The following is a 26,300-nucleotide window of genomic DNA, read 5'->3' as shown; positions in this document are numbered from 1 at the left end:
AATTTGTTGACAAAAATGGAAACTATTAGTCAAAGAGGAGATGAGCTCCTTTTCACTGGATATGTTACAACAAAGGGGCCAAATTGTTATTTGCCAGGGAATCCTATATTAAGACTTTTTGCACAGTGCAAGATTGGATTTAAGGCATAAATGTCCCCTTTCAGCTCTGTGATTCTTTGACTCTAAAAATGACTTCATATCACAGTAAAAATCTGGTCAAAACACAATGTACAGATATTATACACTTCCACTTCTCCAAAAGAAATGAATATATCTTTAATGGAAATTATGCTGAAGTTAGCACAGAAGTCATATTTTATACAAGTCAGTATTTTCATTTTTCACTTACCTATATTTTGATTTTATTTATTTTTCTTTTTTTAATTATTTGTCTCTATTACTGGAAAGCAGCCCTTATGACTCTGTCATTAAGTGGCTGTGTTGGTCTGAAATTATCTCCTAAATTTCCATCGCAACCTTCTAGGAGCTCCGCTCCTTTAATATGATTCCTCAGTCCTCGAAACTCTTCTATCTAATAAAACAAGGAAATGGACATTTGACTCCCTCAATTAGTACTTATGCTGTTAAAAGACATAGATTTTTTAAAATTCTATTTATTTTTCCTCTCTTTAACATACATCTCACCCAGGGCTGGGTTCTACTTACCTTGACTACTGGTTCGCAATGGGATCGCTTCTGCGCATGCACAGATCGCCTATGATGACATCTGGGGCAGGAGGCGGAGCCTCTCACCGGTTTTACTACTGGTTCTTGTGAACCGGTCCGAACCGGGGGCAACCCACCACTGATCCCACCATTTCAATTGTTATGACATACAAAGCTTTAAAAAAAACATGTAACCAAGAATATATTTAAACTGAATTAAAATTATCTAAAATAAATTAAAGAAAGTTATCAGATACTTCCCATGCATTAATTAATTTCTTCTCACATTAAAATTTACAATTTCTTATCATCTTTTGGAACATTCTAAGGAAGGCTTTTGAGGTATTACAGACTTTACTGTATGAAACTAGTGATCGTTTCAAACAGAAATTGGATTAAAATAGAAATGGGGGAAAAATCCATTATGAACTTGGCAATGTGCCAACATTTCAACAGGTTTCTATTCCTTTGTTTTATGACATGATTACAAGGCTGAAATGAACCAACTACATCAAAGCCACCTGGCTATTCTAACTGAAGACTAAGCTTTGATAACCTATTCTTGCTTAATCATAACATGACCCTTGTATTTCACAAGGAGATAACCCAATTTTGAAAAACCAGGAAAAAATTGACCTTTTAAAAACAGAAAAATAAAGAAAGGGTTTATGAGAAGCAGGGAAAACTTCTCTTCCACAGAACAATATGCTTTTAAAATGAATCACTGGGACAATGTAAGCAAATGATTTCTTTAGGGAATTTGTTTTCAGTTTAGTAGTTTTCCTTTGTATGGATGAAGTTTTTAAACCCAAAGTGAAGGAAAAGGACTAAAATACATTTATTAATTCAATGTTAGATATAGTGTACTATTGAAACGTATCTTCTTTTCCAGCAGGACCTGACATTCTGAATAAAGATTTAAGTTCTTTATGATCAGATTTTTTAAAATGTTGGAAAACAAATCTAATGGAACTCTAGCCAGAAATTATTTCGATTCATAATGGAGGGCTCCAGATTGTTCACCCTGCAGTTGAGATGGGGAGTTACATTTCAAATAGGAAAAGGATATTAAAATATCAGAAATGCATGAAGATAGCTTCTTGAGTGTGTTTCAGTCTTTTATTTTTGGAACATGGGAGAGAAAAAGCAAATCAGAAAAAAAGGAGAAAAATTATTCTAGAATTACTGTGTCATGCTAGTGAGAAAATATCAGTCAATGAAAAAAAAAAGTCCTTCCAGAGAGGCAGAAACCAAAGTTTCTCATGAAGAGAGAATTGCATGTAATTGTCGCCTAGACTCACATGAGTTCTGTGTCCGCTATGGAACATGCTGGCACTGGTTGAAATGGCTCTGGAGAGCAAAACTAGCCAGCAGCTACTGGATAGTATTGCATTAAGTCCCCAGTACACAAATAAGGTTATTTTGCACATCTGTTCAAACTTCTGCTAGTGTTTATTTTAAGGGAAACAGGCATAAAGGTTTTTTTTTTAAAGAAAACTGCTGAGCATTTATTTATTTATTTCTCGTTTCCCCTCTACTTTTCTGTTTTTCTTTCATAATACGTTTTTATTTTTATAATACACAAACAAAATGGTAACAACAGTTCTTCGTTTCTGACCTTTCCATTTTAATAACACAAATGATTTAACCTTTATTTTAAAAGCCATAAACTGGTCAATTTAATGAGATTTCCAGGAAAAAGCAAGTATAATGCCTTGCAATATATTTGCATGCTGTAACCTTTCACTGAGAATTTCAGGCTGTGGTCATAAGAACAACCATTACCTGAATTTGGGATACAGTTAAAGGATATCTAAATAAGATCCACGTAACACCTTCACTGCAGGGTGGGACCGTGAGAGAGCCTTCATACACCCAATAATCTCTTAGCAGTGGATCTGAAATTGAATGAATACCTTGGTTTGAAAGCAATAATGTAAACATACTTGAAGAAATGAAATCATTTTACTGCATGCAACCTACAGCTGTTCAAACAGAGTCTCTAGGATGTATCTCATAAAAGGCAACCTACAGGATTTGATCCCTAGATCATCTTGCAGCACATAGAGGTTGGTGTAGACTGATTTTCTAGCAGAATGCAACAGAAAACAAGGTGATATGCTTCCGAGGATAGTTCTTATAAAAGCAATCCTTTCCATTAGAAACATTTCAAACAGAAAGCAGGGCAACCACAATGCTTCCTCTAGTTTGGTACCTCCAATTTGTGGACATCCATGTTTATTTTATTTTATTTTATTTTATTTTATTTTATTATTTTATTTTATTATTTTATTTTATTTTATTTTATTTTATTTTATTTTATTTTTTTATTTTATTTTATTTTATTTTATTTTATTTGTCATATTTCTATGCCGCCCACTCTCCGAGGACTCTGGGCTGCTTACACCAAAGACAGTATACTAAATAGCATATTGCCCCCAACAATCTGGGTCCTCATTTTACCCACTTTGGAAGGATGGAAGGCTGAGTCAACCTTCAGCCGGTGAGATTTGATCCACTGATCTGCTGAACTAGCAGTCAGCTGAAGTAGCTGCAGTACTGCACTCTTACCACTGTGCCACCTCGGCTCATATGAACTTCTAACAAGAAAAATCTCTGAAATAGCCCAGTTATCCAAACTTCACCTATTGCACTGAACTCAAGACATGGATGTATGATATTTGTGCAAATTGGATTTTATGATGTTTTATGCCTACATAGCTTTCATTTCCAACCCTCTACTAACAGTTTCAGTTTTAATCGTCTTCTTTCACTTTTAAGAATAATCCTAAACAAGTGTACAAATTTAATGTTGCTGACCTTTTCTTCTTAACCATTTTTCTTTTGCATACCATGTTCAACAGAGCTTCCTCACATGTAAATAGTTATCTAATTCCTACTGAAATCTATTACTAAGTAAATATGTATAAAACTTTACCATGTTTGGTTGAAAAACACTGTCATGCAATTATCTAATGTACTTAAACTACAGGGACAAAATTTAAAAACAGATGAAGGGTGTTCTTCCATTACAAACAAATAATGCTGAAGGTCAAAGAGGAGGAAGGTGGTTGTTATAAGCTACAGATCAAACAACTGTGCAGATTAATCTGAATATTGGTGCTACTGTAGAAATTAGAAAAGATGTTTAAAAAGTTTAAAGTCAAATGAAAACTAGGGTTGGAATTTGTTGGCCGATTTTACCATCTATCGTGTAGCTTTAAGAAGAAAATATGTTATTTAAATCCAAACGAACATCAGACATTAGGTGCTGTTCAATATTATTATTATTTAAGATTTAATCTTCAATTCGATTCACAGCCTGGAGTGGTAAAAACTTAAGAGTTCAAGTACCAATCAAGGACCTAAGAGCTTTTAAGGTAACGTCTGAGTATATAGATAGTTCTTTGCAAAGTCAAAATATTCAGTGCTAATAAGTTCAAAATGTCCATGTATCAAGGCAATCCTTTGGGCATTGCTCTAAGGCATGGCTGTCAAACTCGCAGCCTGCGGGCCGGATGCGCTGGCCACACCCATGCCCAGTTTAGCAAATGGAAAAAAATCACAATACATCATGTGACGCTGCCATGACGATGCGAGTTTGATACCCCTGCTCTAAGGGCTCCTATGACTGTTGGAACATTGATTTCTTCCTCCTCAGTCACTCAACTTCAATGTGGAAATCACAATATTTCGTAATTTTTTGTAGCTGTTTCTCTTCAATTTGTGCATCATCTGGTATTGTGATAGCAATAAATTTTATTTCTTTTCCACTTTAGTGATGTCAGGCATATTTTGGGCCAGAAGTTTGTCTGTTTGGATCCAAAAGTTCCACAGGAACTTCCACCTGTTCATTTTCAAGAACTTTGTCAACTTGATGTTCCCAGTGATTTTTACTACATTCAAACCCAAACTTCTGGCAAAGCTTGCAATGTATGATTTTGGCAACTTGATCATGACGTTGTAGATAATCAGTCTGTGAAATTTTGCTGCAGCCACTGATAACTGATGAACCACTGTTTCATCTTTCTCATTGCATAAACAATATTTGCTGTTGTTACTGACATGTTGAATTTTGTTTTCATGGAATTAGTTTGAAAGGCTTGTTCTTGAGCAGCCAAAATGAAGCCTCCAGTTTCTTTCTTCTTTCTCCCTGATCTCAACCAGCTCCATTTTGTGTCTGCCTTTCCTTCACAGTCCTATTGACTGTGCATAGGCTTCTTTTGTTCCCTTTTGATATTCTGCTTTCAATCTCATTGTTTTCAAGAGGTTTCCCTTGTTCACCTCCATTATTATTATTATTATTATTATTATTATTGTTGTTGTTGTTGTTATTATTATTATTATTATTATTATTATTATTATTATTATTATTATCATTATCATTATCATTATCATTATCATCATCATCATCCATTAACCACGAAACACAGTTAACTGAATGTTTAAAAAGATATCACAAATACCATTGACAGGCACTAATGGTTGATACGTTATCAACCAAGTATCTTCTTAAAATGTACAATGTTCTGAGTAGCACAGTTTTTTGCAGTTCTGCTGATGTTATTGCAGGAAGCTGCTATTTGTTGATATATTTTATAAAATTCTTGGACAGGGTACCAAGTGCCGCGATTACAATGGGTATCACTATTACACGTTTCATCCATAATCGCATAGATATTATTATTATTATTATTATTATTATTATTATTATTATTATCAACATCATCATCATCATCATCATCACTGCTGAAAACTTGTAAAAAAACCAAAATTCATGAAATGTTTGTGTTCTTTTCTAAAATGCTATGAAATGCCTGGAAATAATATCAAAATCTAACAATATTTTATTATCGCTCAACATTCCATAACACATACACGATAAGTTAATTAAAGTTCAAAAGAACCAAACTGGATCCAGAGTTATATAGAGATTGATGGAATCCATTGACTTTATCAGATTTAATTCCTTTGCGACTCTTTATTTTATCCCAGTTGAATTTGCTCATAATTCTATCTATTCTATCCATAATGGCATCCATCATGTTCATCACCTTAAAGTGGATTAATTACAAGGAAATCTATTGATACATTCAGTGGTGAAATTCTCCATGAGTTGCCACTGGTTCGCTGCCTGCGCATGCACAGTGCACGCCAAACACATGCTGCGTGTGCGCGCATGCAGTGTGCACCAAACACGGGCTTCGCATAGAAAAAGCAGCCCTTTGAAGGTAAGTAGAACAGTGAGGGGAGGAGAACAGCTGTGCTGCGCCATTTAGATTTACTAGAAAGCAGGATTTCCTACTTTCTAGCAAATATAAATCACGCGGCACAGCTGATTGTCGGAAATACCAGTTCAGATGAAACGGTAGCTTTTTTTTACTACCGGTTCGCCCAAACCGGTGTGAAGTGGTAGCATTTCACCCCTGGATACATTGCCCCAAGAATGTGCCGTTATAGTCACAGATTTCTCAAATCTGTGTCCTTGGAAATGAAGAAAAGAATCACTCGAAAATACTAACTGTCTAGGTATTAGATGACTAATAAGGAGATTTATGTTTCAATTAAGTACCTCTTTTATGTCTTTTTCTCTTAATTTTAATAATGGTAAATAATGTTTATGGATATTATGATGTTTTGTAATTTCTCCAAACAGCAAACCTTTCTATTACAACAGGTTTACCTATATTATTTGAGATTTATGATTTTTAATTAATGAAACCTTGTGTGCTCAACTATTTATTGTGTTAAGAAATACATATTTATTTAAATATCAACAATAGTTGGACAATGACAAAGGAAGAGTCCCAAGACCTCACAATGTCCTGCAAGTCCAGTTAGTTCTCTGTAAGCATGTATTTCTTAGTTATGGTGCATCGATAATATAAGTGTAAAACTCAGAACCCTCAATTACATTCTGCTAAGTAGTCCTGGGCAAAAAACAAAACAAAACAAAACAAACCGTCATACATTCCATTCATAATAATTTCATATGTCTATAAAAAGAACAGTAACTTACTATATTTCCAACCTAAAAAAATTAATTCCAGAATATGAACACAATAAATGTACTGTGAAACTATTATATATATAATTGCCAACTGTGATATTACCTGCCTGAATTCTTTGGTATTATACTTTGATGTAATACAAGGATAAATGTTTTGAAAACTATGATTCAATTCTGTGAAGAGTAGAAATGTTACCTGCTGAGTATTCCACACATAATGTTTTCCTCAAGACTTTTGTTATAATGGGCTATACCAATATTCCCATCCTGATGATCTCTTAATGAGAATGAATTGCTACTCTGAGAATGACTAGCTGAAGCTGCAGCCTCAATATACAGTATAACTAGTTATTACAGAACGCTGAAGTGTTTTGTGTTCAGAGCTATATTTGTTAACAATTCAGTTAAGTCAAAACTGTTGGTCAAAGTTGATAACTTGACAGCAGTTTAATTTGATTCATATCCCATTTTTAGACTCTAGCTATTAACAAAACTAAAAAGCAAGTGTTTAGTGTGCACAAAAAATTGTGGCACAAAGAAAAGTACTCACCTGGTAATAATGTGTTGGGATTGAAGCAAGGTATTGTCTTGGAGTTGCCCTGAAAAGTTAATAGAATCCAGATTGTTTTTAGTTTTTAAACAAAAAAAGTTGTGAATTTAGGGAAAAGTGGATTGTAATTTCTGCAGTACTTTAAAAGGAAGGAAGGAAGGAAGGAAGGAAGGAAAGAAGGAAGGAAGGAAGGAAGGAAGGAAGGAAGGAAGGAAGGAAGGAAGGAAGGAAGGAAGGAAGAAAGGAAGGAAGGTAGGTTCATTCAAAATGTCACATGTTCAGGATGGACTTGATTACCCTTAGGATATCTATCAATCTCTGACAATATCGAAATGATTGAAATTTGATTGAAAATTGAAATACTCTTAATTGAAAATAATGACTTGATCTAGAGAGGACTGTTTGGATACTACAAATGTAGAATCTTCAAAACGTACAATTAAATGTTTCACATAATCCAATTCTAGCAACATGGAAACCAATATAATTACAAAGTGTCTGGAAAATCTTCCCTACTGTAAATGTTTACTGCAGGTTCAGTATCTAAAATTCCTACACAGGGCTATAGTAGAAGACTATTCACGAACTGTCTAGTTTTGGACTGTCTGGAAAGATTGATCTTTGAGGTCATTATTTTGCAAGAGTTCTATTCCTTTCTCTCAAGCCAAGCTCTGAAGGTATGTTGATACTGAGGTATGATGAGCCATATGATTTCATTTTGCTTCCCTTCTGTTCAAGATTATTTGGGGTGGGGGTAGGGTCATCCAGGCTTTTGGAAGGGGTATCAACAGTAGGCCTATAGAATTTTAGAATCCAAATCCAACAATGCTACTACCATATATAATTGCCTAAGTTTAATTTAATTTAATTTAATTTAATTTCCAATTTATATACCGCCCTTCTCCCTGAGGACTCAGGGCGGTGTACAGCCAAGATAAAAAACATAGAATACAAATATTAAAACATTTAAAAATATATATAAATTTTGGCCCGAAAGTTAAGAATCACAGACTAATTAAAAGAATTTAAAAATTTCTTCTTAAGCCAACCCGGCTTGCTGAAAAAGATGGGTTTTCAGGGAGTTCAATAATAACTAGAAGACACAGAACAAATTACAGTTAAATCCAGATAAAATAGACATGTTCATGGTAAACTGGAATTGGGAATTGTGAGATAGCTTACTTTTACTACACCTGTAAAAGCAGGTCCCTATTTTGGAGCGCTTATAGATTTTTAGCTTAGTTTGTTTGTTTGTTTGTTTGTTTGTTTGATTGATTGATTTCTATAGTAAATGACTTTGGGCAGCTCAAAATTCAAAAACATATATTACAATTAAAATCCTAAAAACAGTTTAAAACAATAAAAACAGTAGAAACATTAAAACACTAAAAACATTAAAATCTCTAAAGTTGTTTATGGCTTCTAAACTGGAAGCATATTTGCAAATTAAGCATATTTTCATTGTTATCAAATTAAAGTTTACATTTTAGCTGCCTCTTGTCTTGATTATAAAGATGTTTCTCTTTTTTATTAATCAATGTTAATGTCAAATGTGATTTTTAACATAGAATTGCAATTGATATTTCAATATTTTGAATATTTAGTTGAGGAGAAAAGAGAAGTATAAGTAAATTAAATAAATGACTGCTATACATTCCATGCACAAATTCAGATCACATTAAGTCCCTGATCCCCAACTGTATATTGAAGATATTTTACCTTATACTGAATGTCTTGCAGAATCTCAGTCACAGCCTTTAGGCCTGAATGTTCCTTTCCTATCTGAAATAAAACCAATAATAAATACTGAAATATAATAGGGGTTGTTAGGGGGTGTGTAAAAAGTATTTGTTGCTTGTGCAACGAGCAGAGCAGAAACACACAGGGAAGGAGATAAACGTCCAGCGCGTGTGAGAAAAATACTTTTATAGATAACAAACAGTCTCGATGTAAGTAAAACAGTCCAAGGTCATAAACAGTAATATCAGTCCAGTAAGTATCTTCCCTTACCAAAGCAAACAGGCTTTAGTAACTATTGGTATACAGTACCATATAACAGACTCAGTAAGCAACAGGATACAATCAGATATCAATCCGGAAGAAGCAGGAAGAACCAGGAAGAACGAACGCTTCTCTGTGCTGCTTATTTATGCACTGTAGCCTAATTACAGGGTTCAGCAAACCCTGATTACATGGCTCAGTTGTTTCTTAAAGAAACAGATATTGCCTGACCAACAAGTTAGGAGTACGCTGCAAGCTGAACCTAACATTCTCCCCATTGGGCAGGACAATATACACAATAGATACAGAAACAAAAATACACATCCAAATCATACATTGTACAGTGGTATCAGTTACATTTCAGATTCTTAATCCAAATCTTTCACAACAATTGGTGTGTTTAATGGCACCATGCGCTTTGGTAAAATTGTCGGCAATATTGTCCTCTGATGCGCAATATTCCAATGTAATCATGTTATCCTTAACACATTGCCGAACATTCAGATAACGTATATCAGTGTATTTAGTCCTTGTCTTTACAGCAAGATTCGTTGCCATTTTAATGGCTGCCTGGTTATCCTCATAAACCGTAATAGGATAATCCATTTTGAATCCAATATCTTCCATCAACTGTTTATAATAAATCAGTTCAGTACATGTAAGTGATAGACAAGAAAATTCCGCTTCCATGGTAGACAAACTGATGTGTTTCTGGCGAATTGATTTCCATCCAATCAGGCAGTTATCCAACATGATTGCTATTCCAGACGTAGATTTTCTGGCAAAACTGGCATCAGCATATGCCTTTAACATCATATTGGCATTAGGTTCTAAATACATAGCAAAATGCAATGTTCTTTTAAGATATCTAAGAATACGTTTTGCAGCCTGCCAATGCCTATCAGTAGGCTCTGAACTATATTGTGCTAGTTGATTAACACTAAAAGCTATATCAGGCCGTGTCCAGTTGCTCAAATACGACAAACTGCCTATTAATGATTGATACAGTTCTTTACTGAACTGTGGACTCTGCAAACTATCCTGTTGGAATTCCTGTGCCATAGGAGTCTTGGCAGGTTTACATAATTCCATCCCATATTTTTTCAACAATTTGCAGATCTTATTAGATTGTGAAATTTTAAATCCTCTAGATGTTTTCAGGATATCCAGCCCTAGATAATGCCGTATCTGTCCTAGATTTCTAAGTTTAAATTTTGTTTGCAACTGACCGATAATCTCTCTGGCCTCAGCGTCAGTTCTGGTAATTATGGCAATGTCGTCTGTAAAGAGTAACAAGAATGAAACACATCCATCCTGTTCTTTTTTAAACAGACATTTATCTGCTACGCCCTCATAGAACCCAATGTTATGTAATTCCTGCACTATACATTGGTTCCACTCGTAACCTGATTGCCTTAAACCATATAGGCTTTTTTGTAGCCTCCAACACTCAGTTCTATCCTGTGTATCATAACCAGGAGGTTTCTTCATATATATTGGATGCCTCAACGGAGCGTTCAAGTAGGCTGTCTCGACATCTATATGAGTAATAGAGCATTTATTTCTAGCTGCCCAAACAAGCATCGTTCTCAAAGTGCTCGCTCGTAGACTTGGAGCAAAAACCTCGTCATAGTCTCTATCTGTCTGTGAGAACCCTTGTGCAACAAGCCGAGCTTTATGGGTTACTACCCCATCTACACTTTTCTTTACCTTATAGACCCACCTACAGCCTATAAGTTTCTCATTTGGTGGTATTCTTACAACTTCATAGACACCAAGCCTCTTCAAAGAATCAATTTCTCTATCCATTGCCTCTTGCCAGGCTTTTTGCTCCTTTTCTGGATATAATTTTATATCATGATAACTGGATGGTTCGATATCTACTTGGCAAACCACTGTGGCTTTATAGCGATCTGGTGGATGCCGGTCCCTGGAAGATCGTCTAGGCATAACAGGACTAACATCAGGTATATTGGGTTCATCCTCCCCTAACCCTAATTCCTGTTCCTGTTCTTCCACCTTAATAGATGGTTTATCATCCATCTCAGATGAACTATCATTAGGAATATGGTCTACCTTAACATCCACATCTGTAAAACCATAGTCTGCTTTTTCTAACCTGTCCCAGCCTTCATGTTCTAGGAATTTAGCATTAGTGCTACACAAAACTTTTGTTGTTCCTTTTTCCCAGAACCTATAGGACCTATGGTTAGCCTCATAGCCAACAAAAATCATTCTCTTTGCTCTCTGTTGGTCCTTCCTTCTCTGACTAACCGGTATATGCACCCAGGCTGGTGCACCAAAAGTATGTATATAACTTAAATCAGGCTTCCTCCCGTGCCATAAAGTAAAAGGTATTTTTCCTGTAGAGGAGTGCACCACATTATTTAAAATATGATTGGCACATAGTATTGCTTCTCCCCACAATTTATCAGGTAAACAAGCATCAGCCAGCATAGTCCTAGTCATAGCTTGTAGGGTCTGGCCTCTTCGTTCAATATATGCATTATGTTCTGGCCGGAAAGGGGCAGAACGTTTATGCTGTATCCCAGCTTCCTTCAAAAACTTAGCCAACTGATGGTTAGTAAACTCAGTTCCATTGTCAGTAACAATGCATTTCACCTTAAACCTCTGCTTCCTTTCTACAAAACGAAGCCAATTTGTGATACATTGGAACGTATCACTTTTGGACTTCATAAGGTAGCAAAAACCATATCTAGTAAAGTGATCAACTATACTCAAAATATAGCATGCTCCCCCTAAACTGGGTTTCTTTGGCCCTATTAAGTCTAAAAAGACTACCTCCAAAGGTTTAGTTGTTTTAAACCCATTGCAGCGGTTTGCAGGTGTAACTTTGCTTTTATGCTGGTTACAAGTATTACAGTTCAGGTATTTGCTGCAAGCCCTTAAATTGATGCCGTTAGACTGCTTAACAGTCGAATTCAACAACCTGAAATTCAGATGACCAAGTCTTCTATGTAATAAATGTACGCATTCATCATGAGGCTTTACATTTCCAAATTTAGCTTTTGACTGAACTAACAGTAATGACTTATCCCTAATGACAAATAAGTCGTTTTCTAATTCTGCAGTAACTACAGTGCCTTCACATTCCAGCAAACATTTGTTGTTTTTAAAAGTTACTGTAAACCCAGAATGTAGCAATGACTTTATAGATAAAAGGTTATATTTCAAACTAGGGATATAAAGCATGGGTAAAGGGTGCTTACTAGTAGAACATTGAACAAGTCCCTCCCCAGCTACAGTCACATTCCAGCCATTAGCTAATTTGACCTTTTTAGTACTTTTCTTCATGTTTAGAAACAGTTTTCTGTTTTTTGCTATGGATTGAGAGGCACCGCTATCAATCACCCACCAATCATCTTTTATATTATTAGATGAACTGGTTGCTAAATTACACCCTTTCCTGGGTTTAGCAGAGTTTCTAGCAGACACTTTCTTATTATTACAATATTTTGCAATGTGCCCCTTAGCCCCACAAGCATAACAGCGTTTAACAATATTGACATTCTCATATACAGCTTCCACTTTTGGTTGCTGTTGCATCCTTAACTGGTCTCGTTCTTGCCTACGTTTGGCCTCATCCAGTAACCTACCAGTTATACTGGCCAATGTTAGTTCATCTCTAGACAATACTTCTAATGATGAAACAAAAGAGTCATAATTGTCATCCAACGATGAAAGAATAATATAAACTTGCTGCAGTTCAGTAAACACAAGGTCTTTCTCATGTAGCTCCTGGAAAAGCCCTGTCATGGAGTCCAGGTGAGCCATCATGTCTCCTTCTTTCTGAAGATGTAAGCGAAATAATTTCCGTGTCAGGTAGATATGGACACCCACAGAGTCACGAACGTAGAGCTTCTTTAGCTTTGACCAACACCTCGCAGCAGACTCTTCGCCCCGGAAATGGACAAGTTGCTGGTCTCCCAGTGTCAGGCCAATGATGCATAAAGCACGCTCGTTGTCCCTGTGAAACTTCGCTATCTTTTTGGCATCTTCTTCGTCAGCAGCATTCAATGCAGTTATGTCCGGTGGATTATTAACCATGTCCCACAGTCCTTCTTTTCGCAAAAGTAGACAGCATTTTGTGGACCAGGTAACATAGTTTGTTCCATCCAACCGGGTTATAGTAGAATAACTTGTACCTTGCTCAAAAGCCATCATCTTGACTACTACACCCACTGCCTGCACTTCTCACTTCCACAAAAACAAATTAAAGAGCCCTGGCACGTTCTGGGCCCATAACCAATGTTAGGGGGTGTGTAAAAAGTATTTGTTGCTTGTGCAACGAGCAGAGCAGAAACACACAGGGAAGGAGATAAACGTCCAGCGCGTGTGAGAAAAATACTTTTATAGATAACAAACAGTCTCGATGTAAGTAAAACAGTCCAAGGTCATAAACAGTAATATCAGTCCAGTAAGTATCTTCCCTTACCAAAGCAAACAGGCTTTAGTAACTATTGGTATACAGTACCATATAACAGACTCAGTAAGCAACAGGATACAATCAGATATCAATCCGGAAGAAGCAGGAAGAACCAGGAAGAACGAACGCTTCTCTGTGCTGCTTATTTATGCACTGTAGCCTAATTACAGGGTTCAGCAAACCCTGATTACATGGCTCAGTTGTTTCTTAAAGAAACAGATATTGCCTGACCAACAAGTTAGGAGTACGCTGCAAGCTGAACCTAACAGGGGTTATTCTACCTTTGAAATAGATTAAACAACACATTATTCTCTGACACTTTGGTATATCAAACTAAAAACAAGTAATGTTATACATTATGTATATATGCTATTATTCTTACGTGAAATTCAAAACATTCGTGTTATTGTTTCTTACATGAAAAACCATCTTCCTTCTAAAGAGTTCATGGGAACTTACCGCTACTATATCCTCACAACAAGAATGCTATTTGATAGGTTGCAAGGAAGTAACTACCAGACTTATCCAGAGTATTTTACAGTGTACTTGGATTTAAGGTCTTAGTCTGCACTACTCTTGGTATGCTGAGTCTTATTTCTTTCTTCTCTGTTTTGTCCTTTCCTCATTTAACTTACATATGCTATGAAAAGACAAAACAGAGAAAAAAAGGAAATAAAACTCAGTGGGTCGGGAAGAATAGGAAAGAGTAATTTAATTATCCAAGACAACCTTGCATGATTCTTTACTGAGTAAGGTATAAACTGCCGTGGACTTCTTATCTATGATGCAACACAGGCTATAAAGTAACTGCACAATCAGCACTTGAAGATTCCATGCAGATATTATATATATCACAATTCTATACAGGTCATGAGTATCATGAGTATTATTAGATTTTTTAATCCCACCTTTTTATATAATTGTATATAAAACACATGTCTTGTGTATATTTATTATGTTATTCCATGATGTCTTAATTGCAAGCATGTACGTGTGTATGAATTAGAAAAAAAAAAAAAAACTATTCCACACTGAGTTTGAATGGGATTTTTAAAAAATCTCCAGATCTAGGATCCTTTGTTAGTGTGCCAGACTTGACAAACTGAATGAATTGAATTGAATGAAACTGAATGGATAAATAAATGTTGGCAGAGACATGAAGAATATAAGGTTCCAAGGAATGAGTTAAAGGGAATGCTAGTAAGTTAAGTTCGATCAGCTAATGTGAGACACCAAGAAGGGAAAAAGAACAAATAAAAGTTTTAATATCAATGGTATCCTAAGAAGCAAAAATGAAGATTAATAAACAACTATAGGCTATTAAGACCCACAATGCTTGTGGCATAATTGTCTTCCTGCCTGAAAATAGTATTTGAAGCAAAAGCAAGTTCATAGCAGTCGTTGAGGACAAACCAACGGTTCAGGATAGCAAATGGTAATCATACTTTGAATGATAAAATGATGTATCAATTAAAGAAAATGAATCCCCCACAACAGAAACACATAATAGGAGAAACTCTCAATAAAGGGGGGGGGGCTGGTAGAGAAACAAGGACAGCGGATTAGAGTAACAGCCAGTAGCAAAGGACAGAAAAGGCATTCTACACTGCTGTAACTAAAAAAAACCCCAAAAAAACAGGTTTTAGATCCTTGAAGATAAGGCAGACTATTCAAGGAAAAAAACGGATACCGCAGAATCAGAGACAGCATCAGATACAACTTTGTTCTATAAAAGACAAAGAGAAACTGATAATTCACTGTTATAAAGAACTTAAACAAATGCTGATGAATTGTGGTGTATGCCAAGAATATGGATCAGGTATATGACAGAAAACCTTCTAAGAGTTATCAGAAAAATGGGAAGATAGAGGGGACTGAAAGTATACCTCTTCTGGATCTGTGTAGATCAGTGTTTCTCAACCTTGGAAGCTTGAAGATGGGTGGACTTCAACTCCCAGAATCCCCTAGCCAGCGCTGCTGGCTGGGGGATTCTGGGAGTTGAAGTCCACCCATCTTCAAGCTACCAAGATTGAGAAACACTGGTGTAGATAAATGATGGTCTATAGAAATGTGTAACAGTAATAAAGAACACATGAGAATAAATGGAATGCTTGGTGAATAGTGTTCTTAGTGCTAAGTTTGGATTTATTATTTTTATTATACTTAATTAATAAAAATATTTTTTAAAAAAACAAAGGTTTGGATGTAAAGTAGCAGATTAAAATGACAGAAGAGCACAATCCAACTGAAAATAAAACCTCTATAACAGGGATGTCAAACTCAAGGCCCGCGAGCCCGTCCTGGAAACAGCAAAGGACTGGCTCGCGGTGCCTCTGCCAGCGAAAACAGAGCTCAGACAGGCTTCGTGCAGCCTCCCCAAGCTCCGTTTTCACTGGCAGAGGTTTGTAGGAGGCCACCACGGCCAAAAAGAGCCTCAATGAGTGCTGTCGAGCTGGCCACGCCCCCTGGCCGCACACACCCTGGCCCCTCAAGGTTAAACAACCCTGATGCTGCCCTCAAATTGAGTTTGACACCTCTGTGCTATACTACAGAATACAGTTTGATTATGGAATCAGTTACACAGAATAGGGATCGCTTCTCTTTGGTTGGATGTGTTTTTTGTTTTTGTTTTTGTTTTTTTTTTAAATTTGATTTATATGCCGCCCTTCTCCGAAGACTCAGGGCGGCTTACAATGTGCTCAGCAATAGCCTTCATCCTTTTGTATATTTATACAAAGTCGGCTTATTGCCCCCACAAACTGAGTCCTCATTTCACCTACCTTAGAAAGGATGGAAGGCTGAGTCGACCTTGAGCCTTGGCGAGATTCGAACCCTGCAGTAATTGCAGGCAGCTGGTCTTAATAACCAGCTTAATAACAGGGTGCCTTAAACCCCTGTACTACCAAGGCTCTTAAGAGGTTCAGAAGTTAAGTTTCTATTCTTTTCATGTTAAAGTGTGCAGTTTCTGGGAAGGGAAATGAGAGAACATTCAAAACTCCATCAGATTATTACACAAAATTAAGGTTGTTCTCAAAATTTTGGATATTAAAAAAATGAAAAATATAAGCACACTTTGGAAGCTGATTTAAAGGCATGAACTGGGCAGGAAACATTTGCATAAGTTAAACAACCTTCACCAACATCTTGCACATTTGCTGTGCTCAGTTTAGTTGGATTTTGCTTGGTTTGGCCATAAGAATAAAACACTAGAACCATGTAACTACCGGTAATTGAGTTGCAAATACATCCAAGTGATTATGAGGTAGAAGCAGCTCTAAAACGTGGACAGCATTTCATTCATAAGAATGAAACTTTCATTCTGAATCCAAGCCACAATATGAAAATGATAGATACTAGAGAGGCCAACATATAAATAGAAACCTTTGATTAATATTATTGTTTTTATTAATCAGCATAAAATCTAATTGGGCTGTTTTGACTCAAGCCTTGATAAAAAGCTATTCAAATATCTACAACTGTTAAATATCCCACAAACATGCACAACTCCATATGTTCATGTAGAATTCTGGCAGCGATGACTGTGAATTATCATTTGCTTGAAGGGCTATGCAGATCCTCATTAAAATATACAGAGCCCTTAGAGGAGAAAGGAGGGGTCTTGAAGTTGCTTGTTAATAATTGGCACCTAGGCAGCAGACTGCATAGGCATATCCTTCGGTTGATCAAAGATTTCTGTAAAAGTCCACTCATTGAAGAGTACTTAAAATTTCCCCAGCACCATTAAAAGAAGGTTCTATCTGAACAAAATTTAATGATGTGGAGGAGGGCCATGGGAAAATAGGAATTAACTCTTTTGTTCTACCAGCAGAGAGCACTCCTGCTGATTCACAGACATGGTTCTGCTGCATCAATTCATATAAATAAAACGAGATACAAAATCATTGTGCTCTTATTATCTTTTGTTGTTGATCATGGACATGATAATACATAGCTCTATTTTGGAGCTGTGAAAGTGGTTTTTGTGGGAACTACTGACTTAATATATTGACAGAAGTGGAAATATGTACCTCATCCTAGATAGTCAATTGTTATTTGTAGCTAGAAGCTCGTAATTATATAACATGTACTTATAAATGTGTGTGTTTTCCATGAAATGAATTTGGCATTCATCCAACTGGTTCTTAATCATAGGACATGCAGCACTTAAGGATCAAGTGAAGAGATATTTTCAATTAAAGTAAAAATACCTACTTCTCCTGCCAAAAAAAGATTACATTGAACCGAGAATGGGATGGAGTAATAAATTAAAGAGATTTATTTAACAATTTAATTTAACTTTCTGAGTAATTCCAAGGTTAGATCTGAAGAAATTGGGTAACAGCTTCCAAAGCAATTATAGAGTCCTTTAGGAGACCAAATTTTCATTATTTTTAACAGTCCTCTCTGCACTAGAACCATACATCTTTCCAATCAAACGTCAAAGTCTCCAAAGAATTTAAGAACATGAGAAATAGAAGTCTACAAAAAAGCATTCAAATATGGTTCATAAAGAAGCATTTCTATTTGCCATCCACTATTACACTGTAGGTCAGGGCTGTCAAACTTCCGGCCCAAGGGTCACATATGTCACGTGCTGGCCACACCCATGCCCAATTTAGCGAGGGGGAAAAGCTCCCGATACATCCGTGATGCCACTGTGACGATGTGAGTTTGGCACCCCTGCTGTAGGTAATGCTTGATTTACAACCACAATTGGGACTGGAATTTTCCTCATAAGTCAAGTTGAATCAGACTCATTTTTATAATAATTTTTCAATGGGCGTTAAGCAAATCACCAGGTCATTAAGCAAATTCAACTTCCTCATGGGTATTCTTTGCCGAAAATTGGCATAAAATGTTGCAAATCATGACCACATTGCTCTACAAAACAGTCATAAATATAAGCCAATTGCCAAGAACATGAATTGTGATTACATGACCTTGTGGCGGGGGGTGTGCAATGGTTGAAAGTGCAAATATGGATCATGAGTTACTTTTTCCAAGGCCATCATAGCTTTGAACCATAATTAAGTGAATGTCCATAAGTCAACGATCACCTATATCCTATTATTGGAAGTTTACAGCAGTTCCAGAGATGACATGTTCCATGATCCCTTCACCCTTCCAAACTTCTATTATATTTGTCTTCTAAGTTGGGGAGCTACACAAAACCCAAAAACTACTTTAAGAAACCCTTTTGGGGTCCTAGAGAACTCCCATAATGAAACTGCTTCTGAAAAATGGAAGTTTAATTTTTGGCAGAAGAAGAAACAAAACGGATAATTCAAAAACATAATAAACCTTTCTTGAATAAAGGTCCCAACCTACCCCAACCTCAGAAATTGCATCCTAGTTCATCTACATAGCATCAAAAGTTATTTATTATCTTTATTTTTTTTTTTATCAATAAGTCAAGATATCTAATTTTCCTTTTTCCTTCTATTTTCCCTACAGCAACAACCTTATGAGGTGGATTGGGCTGAGAGAGAATGAACGGCTCAAATTCACCCAACCAGGCTTACATGCCTAAGGTGAGACTACATCTCACAGTCTTCCAGTTTTTAGCTTGATGCCTTAACTAGTCTATCCTCAACCATCAAAGCTCAAACCTGTCACTCTCTCAGCCCAACAAGCATAAGGTTATTGATGTGAGGAAAAATGGAAGTAAGTTATATTACTCCTTAATTTTATTTATGTATGTAAACAAGTCTGAGCTTCGGGATAAAATACAGGATATAAATTTAACACAAATATGTATGTAATATAGACTATCTGGAGTGGGGAAAGTATGCATTATGCCAACTGTGCATGGACTACACAAATCAAAATAACCACAAAATGGCATCAAAGATATACAGAAAAGCTGCCTGTGGAACTCAGGGAGTTGAAATCCCCAAGTCTTAAAGTTGCCAAGGTTGGAGACCCCTGCTTTAGGCCACTGCCAGGATTGGCTATATCCTGATTGATGCATGGTAAATGTCAAATTGAAGGCGACTAGGCTTATAATACAACTGTATGTATTCAGGCTCCCTCCACAAGGATACTGACCAAGATTCTGGTTGTCCTAAGGTATGGTCAATGAACACATCAATATTTTTGAAACAAACATATAATTAGTGTCCTCAGAAGGACTCTTTATATATTTGTTCCAAAAGCTTGAAGAGGAATTATGAGTTCAGTTCACCACAGTTCAACTTTTATAAGTTCAATTTATTCACTTATAAAACATAAACTTAAGTGGCATCTGCAGCTTAAATGAAAGGGGCTTGTATTGCCAAAAGACATAGAGTATAACTGACATAAATGACAGTCTGCTTTTGTTTCTGTAATAGCTGTTGAAGGGAGGAATTGACACCCGTAGTTTCACCCATCAGGCAGTATTGCAATGAAACTGCAATTAAGAGACAATAAATGATCATGGCACAGAGAAGGAAAATTACCTGCACAAATAAGGCAATAATGGCTATACCATTCTTCTTTCCAACTGCCTCATCAATACTGTGATACATGGTAGTGTTCCAGTGGATCAGATGGAGCTAGAGAGAGAAATAGACAGACAGACAAAAAGAGGAGAGGGGAGAGAGACACAGAGATCATTTGTAGCAAAAAGACACTGCATGGACAAGATGTTTCCTAGCAGTTCAGGGGCAGGTTTCAAAACCTGTTGCTAGCGGTTCACTCACGGGGAACTTGCGCGCACACACAATGCTTCTGCACATGCGCAGAAGCGTCCAGGTGGGTGGGTGGAGCCTCCGGCCACCGTCACTACCAGTTTGTCCGATTCGGGGCGAACTGGTAGCAACCCACCACTGTAGCAGTTGCTGATTAGAAACCCTTGCAAAGATCGTTTTCACATAGTCACATTATAGGGGAGATGGGGGCATAAAAATTTAATGAATAAATAAAACATAAATTGTTTTTGAAGCGTTTCTATTTTGTCTTTCCACACAATGACCTAAGGTCATTTAACATTTTAATGAAAACAATTAAACAAACATTGTAAAGCATTGCCAAACATCCTAAAAGCAAGAGAACTACAATTAAAACAACAACCTAGGACCTGTAGCACTCTTAGCATAATAAAGGCATTTATTAATGTCTTTACAGAGTAGTTGAGAGAAACCTGTTGGGATACCAGATACAGTAGTGGCCAAAATTGTGCAAACTTTTTGGGAAAAGTGTATATTTGAGGTTTGATGGCTAACAACACTTTTTTTTGGAGTTTCAAGATAATCATATTCCACTGCTGGAATGGCCTGGGAATAGCCCAGACCTTAACGCAATTGAAAATCTATGGCGCCGACTAAAGAAATTTGTTAGTCAGAAGTGACCCAGCAATAAAACCCAGTTAATAGAAGTTCAATTCAATCTTGGTTTCACATTATAACAGCTACAGAACTAAAAGAATTGGTTCACTCCATGGGAAGACGTTGTAAGGGCATAATTCATGCTAAAAGTTACCCAACTAAGTATTAACTGACATGGTGATAATTTTTGTATATCTCGTTTTTTCTATGGTGATAATTTTTGTACATCTCGTTTTTTCTATGTGTTTCACTTTTCTTCTTTATACTGTAACTGCTATTCTAATAGCAAATCCTTCATAAAAGTTATTGCATTACATTCTTGATTAAAATATCTTTCCATCAATATATAATTTTATGGTACTACTCAAAAAGAAAAGTGCATTATTAGCTAGTTTTAAAAAATACACTTTTTCCAAAAGGTTTCCACAATTTTGGTTCTGTGGGCGTGGCTTGGGGAGGGTAATGTGATTGGGTGGGCATGGCCAATTTTTTTTTTTTACTTTTAAACCATTTTTTCTACAACCTCTTCGGCAAAGAGGTTGCACAAAAATGCTTTCAAAAGGCTCTGACGATCCCAGCTGAGTTCCAGATTGGCCAGAGCCTTGGTAGTACAGGGGTTTAAGGCACCCTGTTATTAAGCTTATTAAGACCAGCTGCCTGCAATTATTGCAGGATTCGAATCTCGCCAAGGCTCAAGGTTGACTCAGCCTTCCATCCTTTCTAAGGTAGGTGAAATGAGGACCCAGTTTGTGGGGGCAATAAGCTGACTTTGTATAAATATACAAAAAGGATGAAGGCTATTGCTGAGCACATTGTAAGCTGCCCTGAGTCTTCGGAGAAGGGCGGCATATAAATCAAATAAAAAAAAAAAAATGCCTCTGACGATCAGGCAACTCAGCTTGGATCTGAAAAAAGCATTTTTTCGGCCGAAGAGGTTGTAGAAAAAATGCTTTTAAAAGTTAAAAAAAAAAAAAAAGCCTCTGATGATTGTGTGGCTCAGCTGGGCATGGGGGGGGGGCAGGGATTTTTGCTACCAGTTCTCCGAACCTCCCGCCTCCACTGCTAACGGATCAGGCGATCTGGTCCGAACTGGGACCATTTCACCCCTGCCCTAGTCATAGCTAACTATAGGGGATGCTGCTCATCTCCATTTCAAGGCCATTGAGGCAGCACTGTGCGAAGATATTTCCACAGTTATGTGGCCAGCATGACATCACGGAGCACTCTTATCTTCTGACCAAAGTACTGCCTATTTATCTACTTGCAGGAGCTGGGGTGAGAATGGGGGCTCACCCTGTCTCACGGGTCTCAGTTCTCCAACCTGGGCTGCTGGCTTTCCAACTGACAAGCCTAACATCTTAACTGCTCCATCTGCTAACGGATACGTATAATAATCTCTTATTTGCGAATCAAGTTAGCATAGGTACTAAAGTAATAATATTAAAAGAATTTTAATCAAATGTATATTCTAAAGGCAAAAATGAACCGCACAGCCTTTCAAAATTGAACGTTTAATTCAAAAATCTTCACTACTATGTAGCTGGATATTGGACAATAAACATTACTAAGTCATATTCATTCTACAATTTCTTATAGCATCAACATATTTTAGAACAAAAAGAAAAATATTCATATTACTCAATATAAAATGTGACAGAAGGTGCTTATCAGTCAGCTTGGCATTCAGAATGTGTTAATATGTGTTTGGTGAATTTAAAGAATCAAAATATATTGTTTGACTTTGTTCTTTTCAATTATTTGTCAGTTTTACAACTATGGATATCTTTTTCCTTCTCTCAATGCTAAATGATTCATTTAAAAAGCAAACCATGTGTTGACATTTCAGTCTCCATTTCATTTAAATAATTCTGCTAGCAAAAAAACCTACAGTCTGTTTTAAGCATATTTTTAATTAGCATTTCTCATTGTCCCCACTAGAGGGCACTCATGCTCTCTATCACATTAAGTAAAAAGGAAAACAAAACAAAGAAAAAGTTATTTTCTCTTTTGATCTTACAGACAGATCTACAGAAAGGAAATCCTTGCATTAAAGAGTTAAGGATCTAGACACAAATACTATTGTGAAAACAGTGTTCTCTATGTGACTCCAACTGTTATCTTTCTAATGTCAACATATAGAAGAAAGAAAGTTGTAACAATGCTATGAAAGACAATAGTCAAGTTTACACGGGCAATTTTATACATGTTAGTGGATAAAGCCATGGAGAGAACTAGCATTAAATTCACAGAGGTAAATTGCTACAAAGGATCTTTTTCTCTCTTAAACAGAAAAATACTGCTTGTAAAGAATTTTAAAGGAAAAGTGAAGTAAGAACCTCATTTTTAATAATAGGGAAATTTCATGTTTTTATTTTAAAAAAGAGCTATTTTTTATGTCAAATTGAGACAAGAATTACAATGTATTTTTAAAACAAATTTCATAACTAATTTTTCAGGTTCAGTTTGTGACTGATGGCACCTGATCATCCCAAATATACTTTACTAGATTCATTGTCCTAAAAAAAAACCCCATGAAGAAGTATGTTTTTCCATTAAATTTTTGGAAATTTACTCCCTAAAGCAAGAAACTTCCAGGAAAAAAAATAAGTACCTTCTGATTGCAGTCCATGTTCTAACCGAAGTCATGGACTACAGTAGATTCATCTATGGAATTATATTATATTATATATTATTATATTATATATTATTATATATTGTTATATTATATTATATATTGGTGAGAAAAGAGAGGAAAAGGCCACTCTGATTACTTCTTAGAGGGGGGAAAAACACAAGCTGGTGAACTTACCTCCTGATCTTATAAAAACATTTCCTCCCTTGTCTATTCAACCTTTTGACTTTTCTATTTTAAACCAGAATCGTTTTGAGGAAGTGTCTTGGTTTACTTATCATAGAAAGCCATAATGGGGCCTGTTTGGTTGGTTATGTATGAACTCAGCCATTTCCACTTAATGTAGTACGTAGCCAGGCATAATGCTTTAGTCAACAAACCACTCTTTAAAAAAATCCAACCAACAGAATATCAATAGTTTGCTAGGCTATTTTCCTTAACTTTGTGTCCTCCCATTTGGTTGGAAACAGAATTCATAATTTATTTATTTGAATTCATTAGCTGCCCAACATCAATGGATTAATCAGGAAACCTTTGAAGAAACTAGATTTTCAAATGATAAACCAACCATTCTTTAAACATGGATGGATGGATGGATGGATGGATGGATGGATGGATGGATGCTTGGTTGGATTAGTTGGATTAGTCATCTTACATATAGGCATGCAATATAATATAATGCAATATAATATTAACCCTTAACCCTTCATTGTCAATGTATTGTGAAATTACAGCAAATCCCAACTAAGAAGAATGGCATATTGTGCCTTAAAAATCTTCCTCAACTTTATAAGGAAAAAGCATAAGAAAAGTCATTTGTTGCTTTTAAAATGTTCTGCTTCTATAGATGTCAAAGATCCCACACTCACATAATCGAAAATGCTGTATGATGCACTTTTGGTTATGTGAGTGTGAGCTCACAGAACTGAATTGCTGAACCTTTGATACAATTATATATGGTTTTTAATCCTGATCAGGCATAAAGCTGTGCTTTCTTCTCAATCTAGAATTACCTCAGCATATGTGATGAGTCCAGGAATCAACAGAGTTGTGTATATTTCCAACAGCTGTTGGTGCTAAATTACATCCTGGGAAGGATTTGCAGTACCTGGCCAAGATTCAAGAAGTTGCTTCCCTAATTCTGGCAACTGCTTTCTTCTGTGTGTGTGTGTGGTGTTTGAGCAGTTCCTATAGTTCTGGACCATAGGTGAGCCAGCATCCTCTTTCCAATCTAGATTGTTCTCCCTTCACTGTTACAGCCACTAAAAGGGGCACTATGCAATGTCACATTCTTTAGGGATAGATCTCACTGTCAAAGGATTCATGGCCTTCTCGGCTTATTCTTTCCTCTAAGACAGGGGTGTGAAACTCGCAGCCCACAGGATGGATGTATCATGTGCTGGCCACGCCCACCCCCAGTTTAGCAAAAGGGGGAAAAGTTGTGATACATCACATGACGACAATGTGTCATTGTGAGTTTGACACCCCTGTATTCTTGCGAACCACAGCATATAATACTGAGGACCATTACTAAACTAACAATGGTTGAATTGTCAATTATGATTGTCAGTTGGTTTCAGTGGTGGGTTCCTCCCGGTTCCTCTCAGTTCCGCCGAGCTGGTAGCGATGACGATATGACGTCACCGAACTGGTTCTGCCCCCACCCCGCCCACCCCCGGCATTATTCTTACCTTTTATTTGGCCCCACCCCCACTCTATTGCTGCCTCCTGAGTCCCAGCTGATCGGCTAGAAGGAAAAAACCTGTTTAAACTCTTGCCGCGGGGCTTCAAAGGGCTGCCCTACAGCTGATCAGTGGTAAAAGGCAGTTTGGTGGTAGACCGGTGCCTCCAAAAACAAATGAGTAGACCAGTGCCTGCAAAAATATATGAGTAGACCAGTGCCTGCAAAAATAAATGGGTAGACCAGTGCCTCCAAAACAAATGAGTAGACCAGTGCCTGCAAAAATAAATGGGTAGACCAGTGCCTGTAAAAATAAATGGGTAGACCAGTGCCTGTAAAAATAAATGGGTAGACTGGTACAGCTCTGCAAGCAGTTAAAAGCCTGGTAGACCAGTACCTCTGCTAAATCCTAAAGAATTGTCACATGACCATCAAGCCACGCCCACAAAATAAGCCACGCCCACAGAACCAGAAGTAAAAAATTTTAGAACCCACCCCTGGTTGGTTTGTATATTAGACTGTGATCTGGAAGACTTAAGTTCAAATGCCCACTTATATATAAAACCTATTAGGTAACCTTTGCATTAGAATTTAGCCAAGCCTAACTTACAGGGTTTCTATGAAGTTACAAAGTACCTTGAGCAATTCCGAAAAAAAGGTTTTATCTGTTCAAGATGTCCTCAACTATGTCTCTGCTAAACCCCATACTGTATTAAAATATTGTGGCTTTGTTCCAGTAAAAGTTCCCAGTTGCCCAAATAATTCTTGTATCCTATAGGACTATTCTAGTTCATGACTCTGTTTTAAATCCAACTGAGTTCCAGTTTGAGCTCTTACATAAACCTTCACGAATCAGCAGATGAACATCTATCTGAATTGCATGACCAATGGGCCCTGGATGAAATGGATTACTGCAACCCGTTTCAGACAGAACTCGGGTCTGGGCATGGGATGGAAACTGAATTGGTCACTTTGAGATGATTTCTGGTTGGTAGCTTATCTGTCT

At 36.7% G+C, this 26,300-nt stretch overlaps 1 protein-coding gene across 1 annotated transcript in view; it reads right to left on the bottom strand.

The window, feature by feature from the left end:
- Positions 1-1,856: 1,856 nt before the first annotated feature.
- CA8 (carbonic anhydrase 8) overlaps positions 1,857-26,300 on the bottom strand; it is a 47,160-nt gene continuing 22,716 nt past the window's right edge. Inside the window, exons 4-8 of the mRNA XM_070942262.1 lie at positions 20,115-20,210; positions 8,946-9,008; positions 7,227-7,275; positions 2,452-2,564; positions 1,857-2,108 (exon numbers count right to left, since the gene is read on the bottom strand). Of these exons, the coding sequence (XP_070798363.1) occupies positions 1,857-2,108; positions 2,452-2,564; positions 7,227-7,275; positions 8,946-9,008; positions 20,115-20,210 (573 nt within the window). The remainder of the gene's footprint in view (positions 2,109-2,451; positions 2,565-7,226; positions 7,276-8,945; positions 9,009-20,114; positions 20,211-26,300) is intronic.

Source organism: Pituophis catenifer, unplaced genomic scaffold (genome assembly GCF_029215685.1).
Source record: "Pituophis catenifer annectens isolate HBS135680 unplaced genomic scaffold, rPitCat1.0.hap2 SCAF_3, whole genome shotgun sequence".
Classification (NCBI taxonomy): Eukaryota; Metazoa; Chordata; class Lepidosauria; order Squamata; family Colubridae; genus Pituophis; species Pituophis catenifer.
The sequence above is the reverse complement of the archived record's forward strand: the minus strand, read 5'-3'. Positions and strand labels throughout refer to the sequence as shown.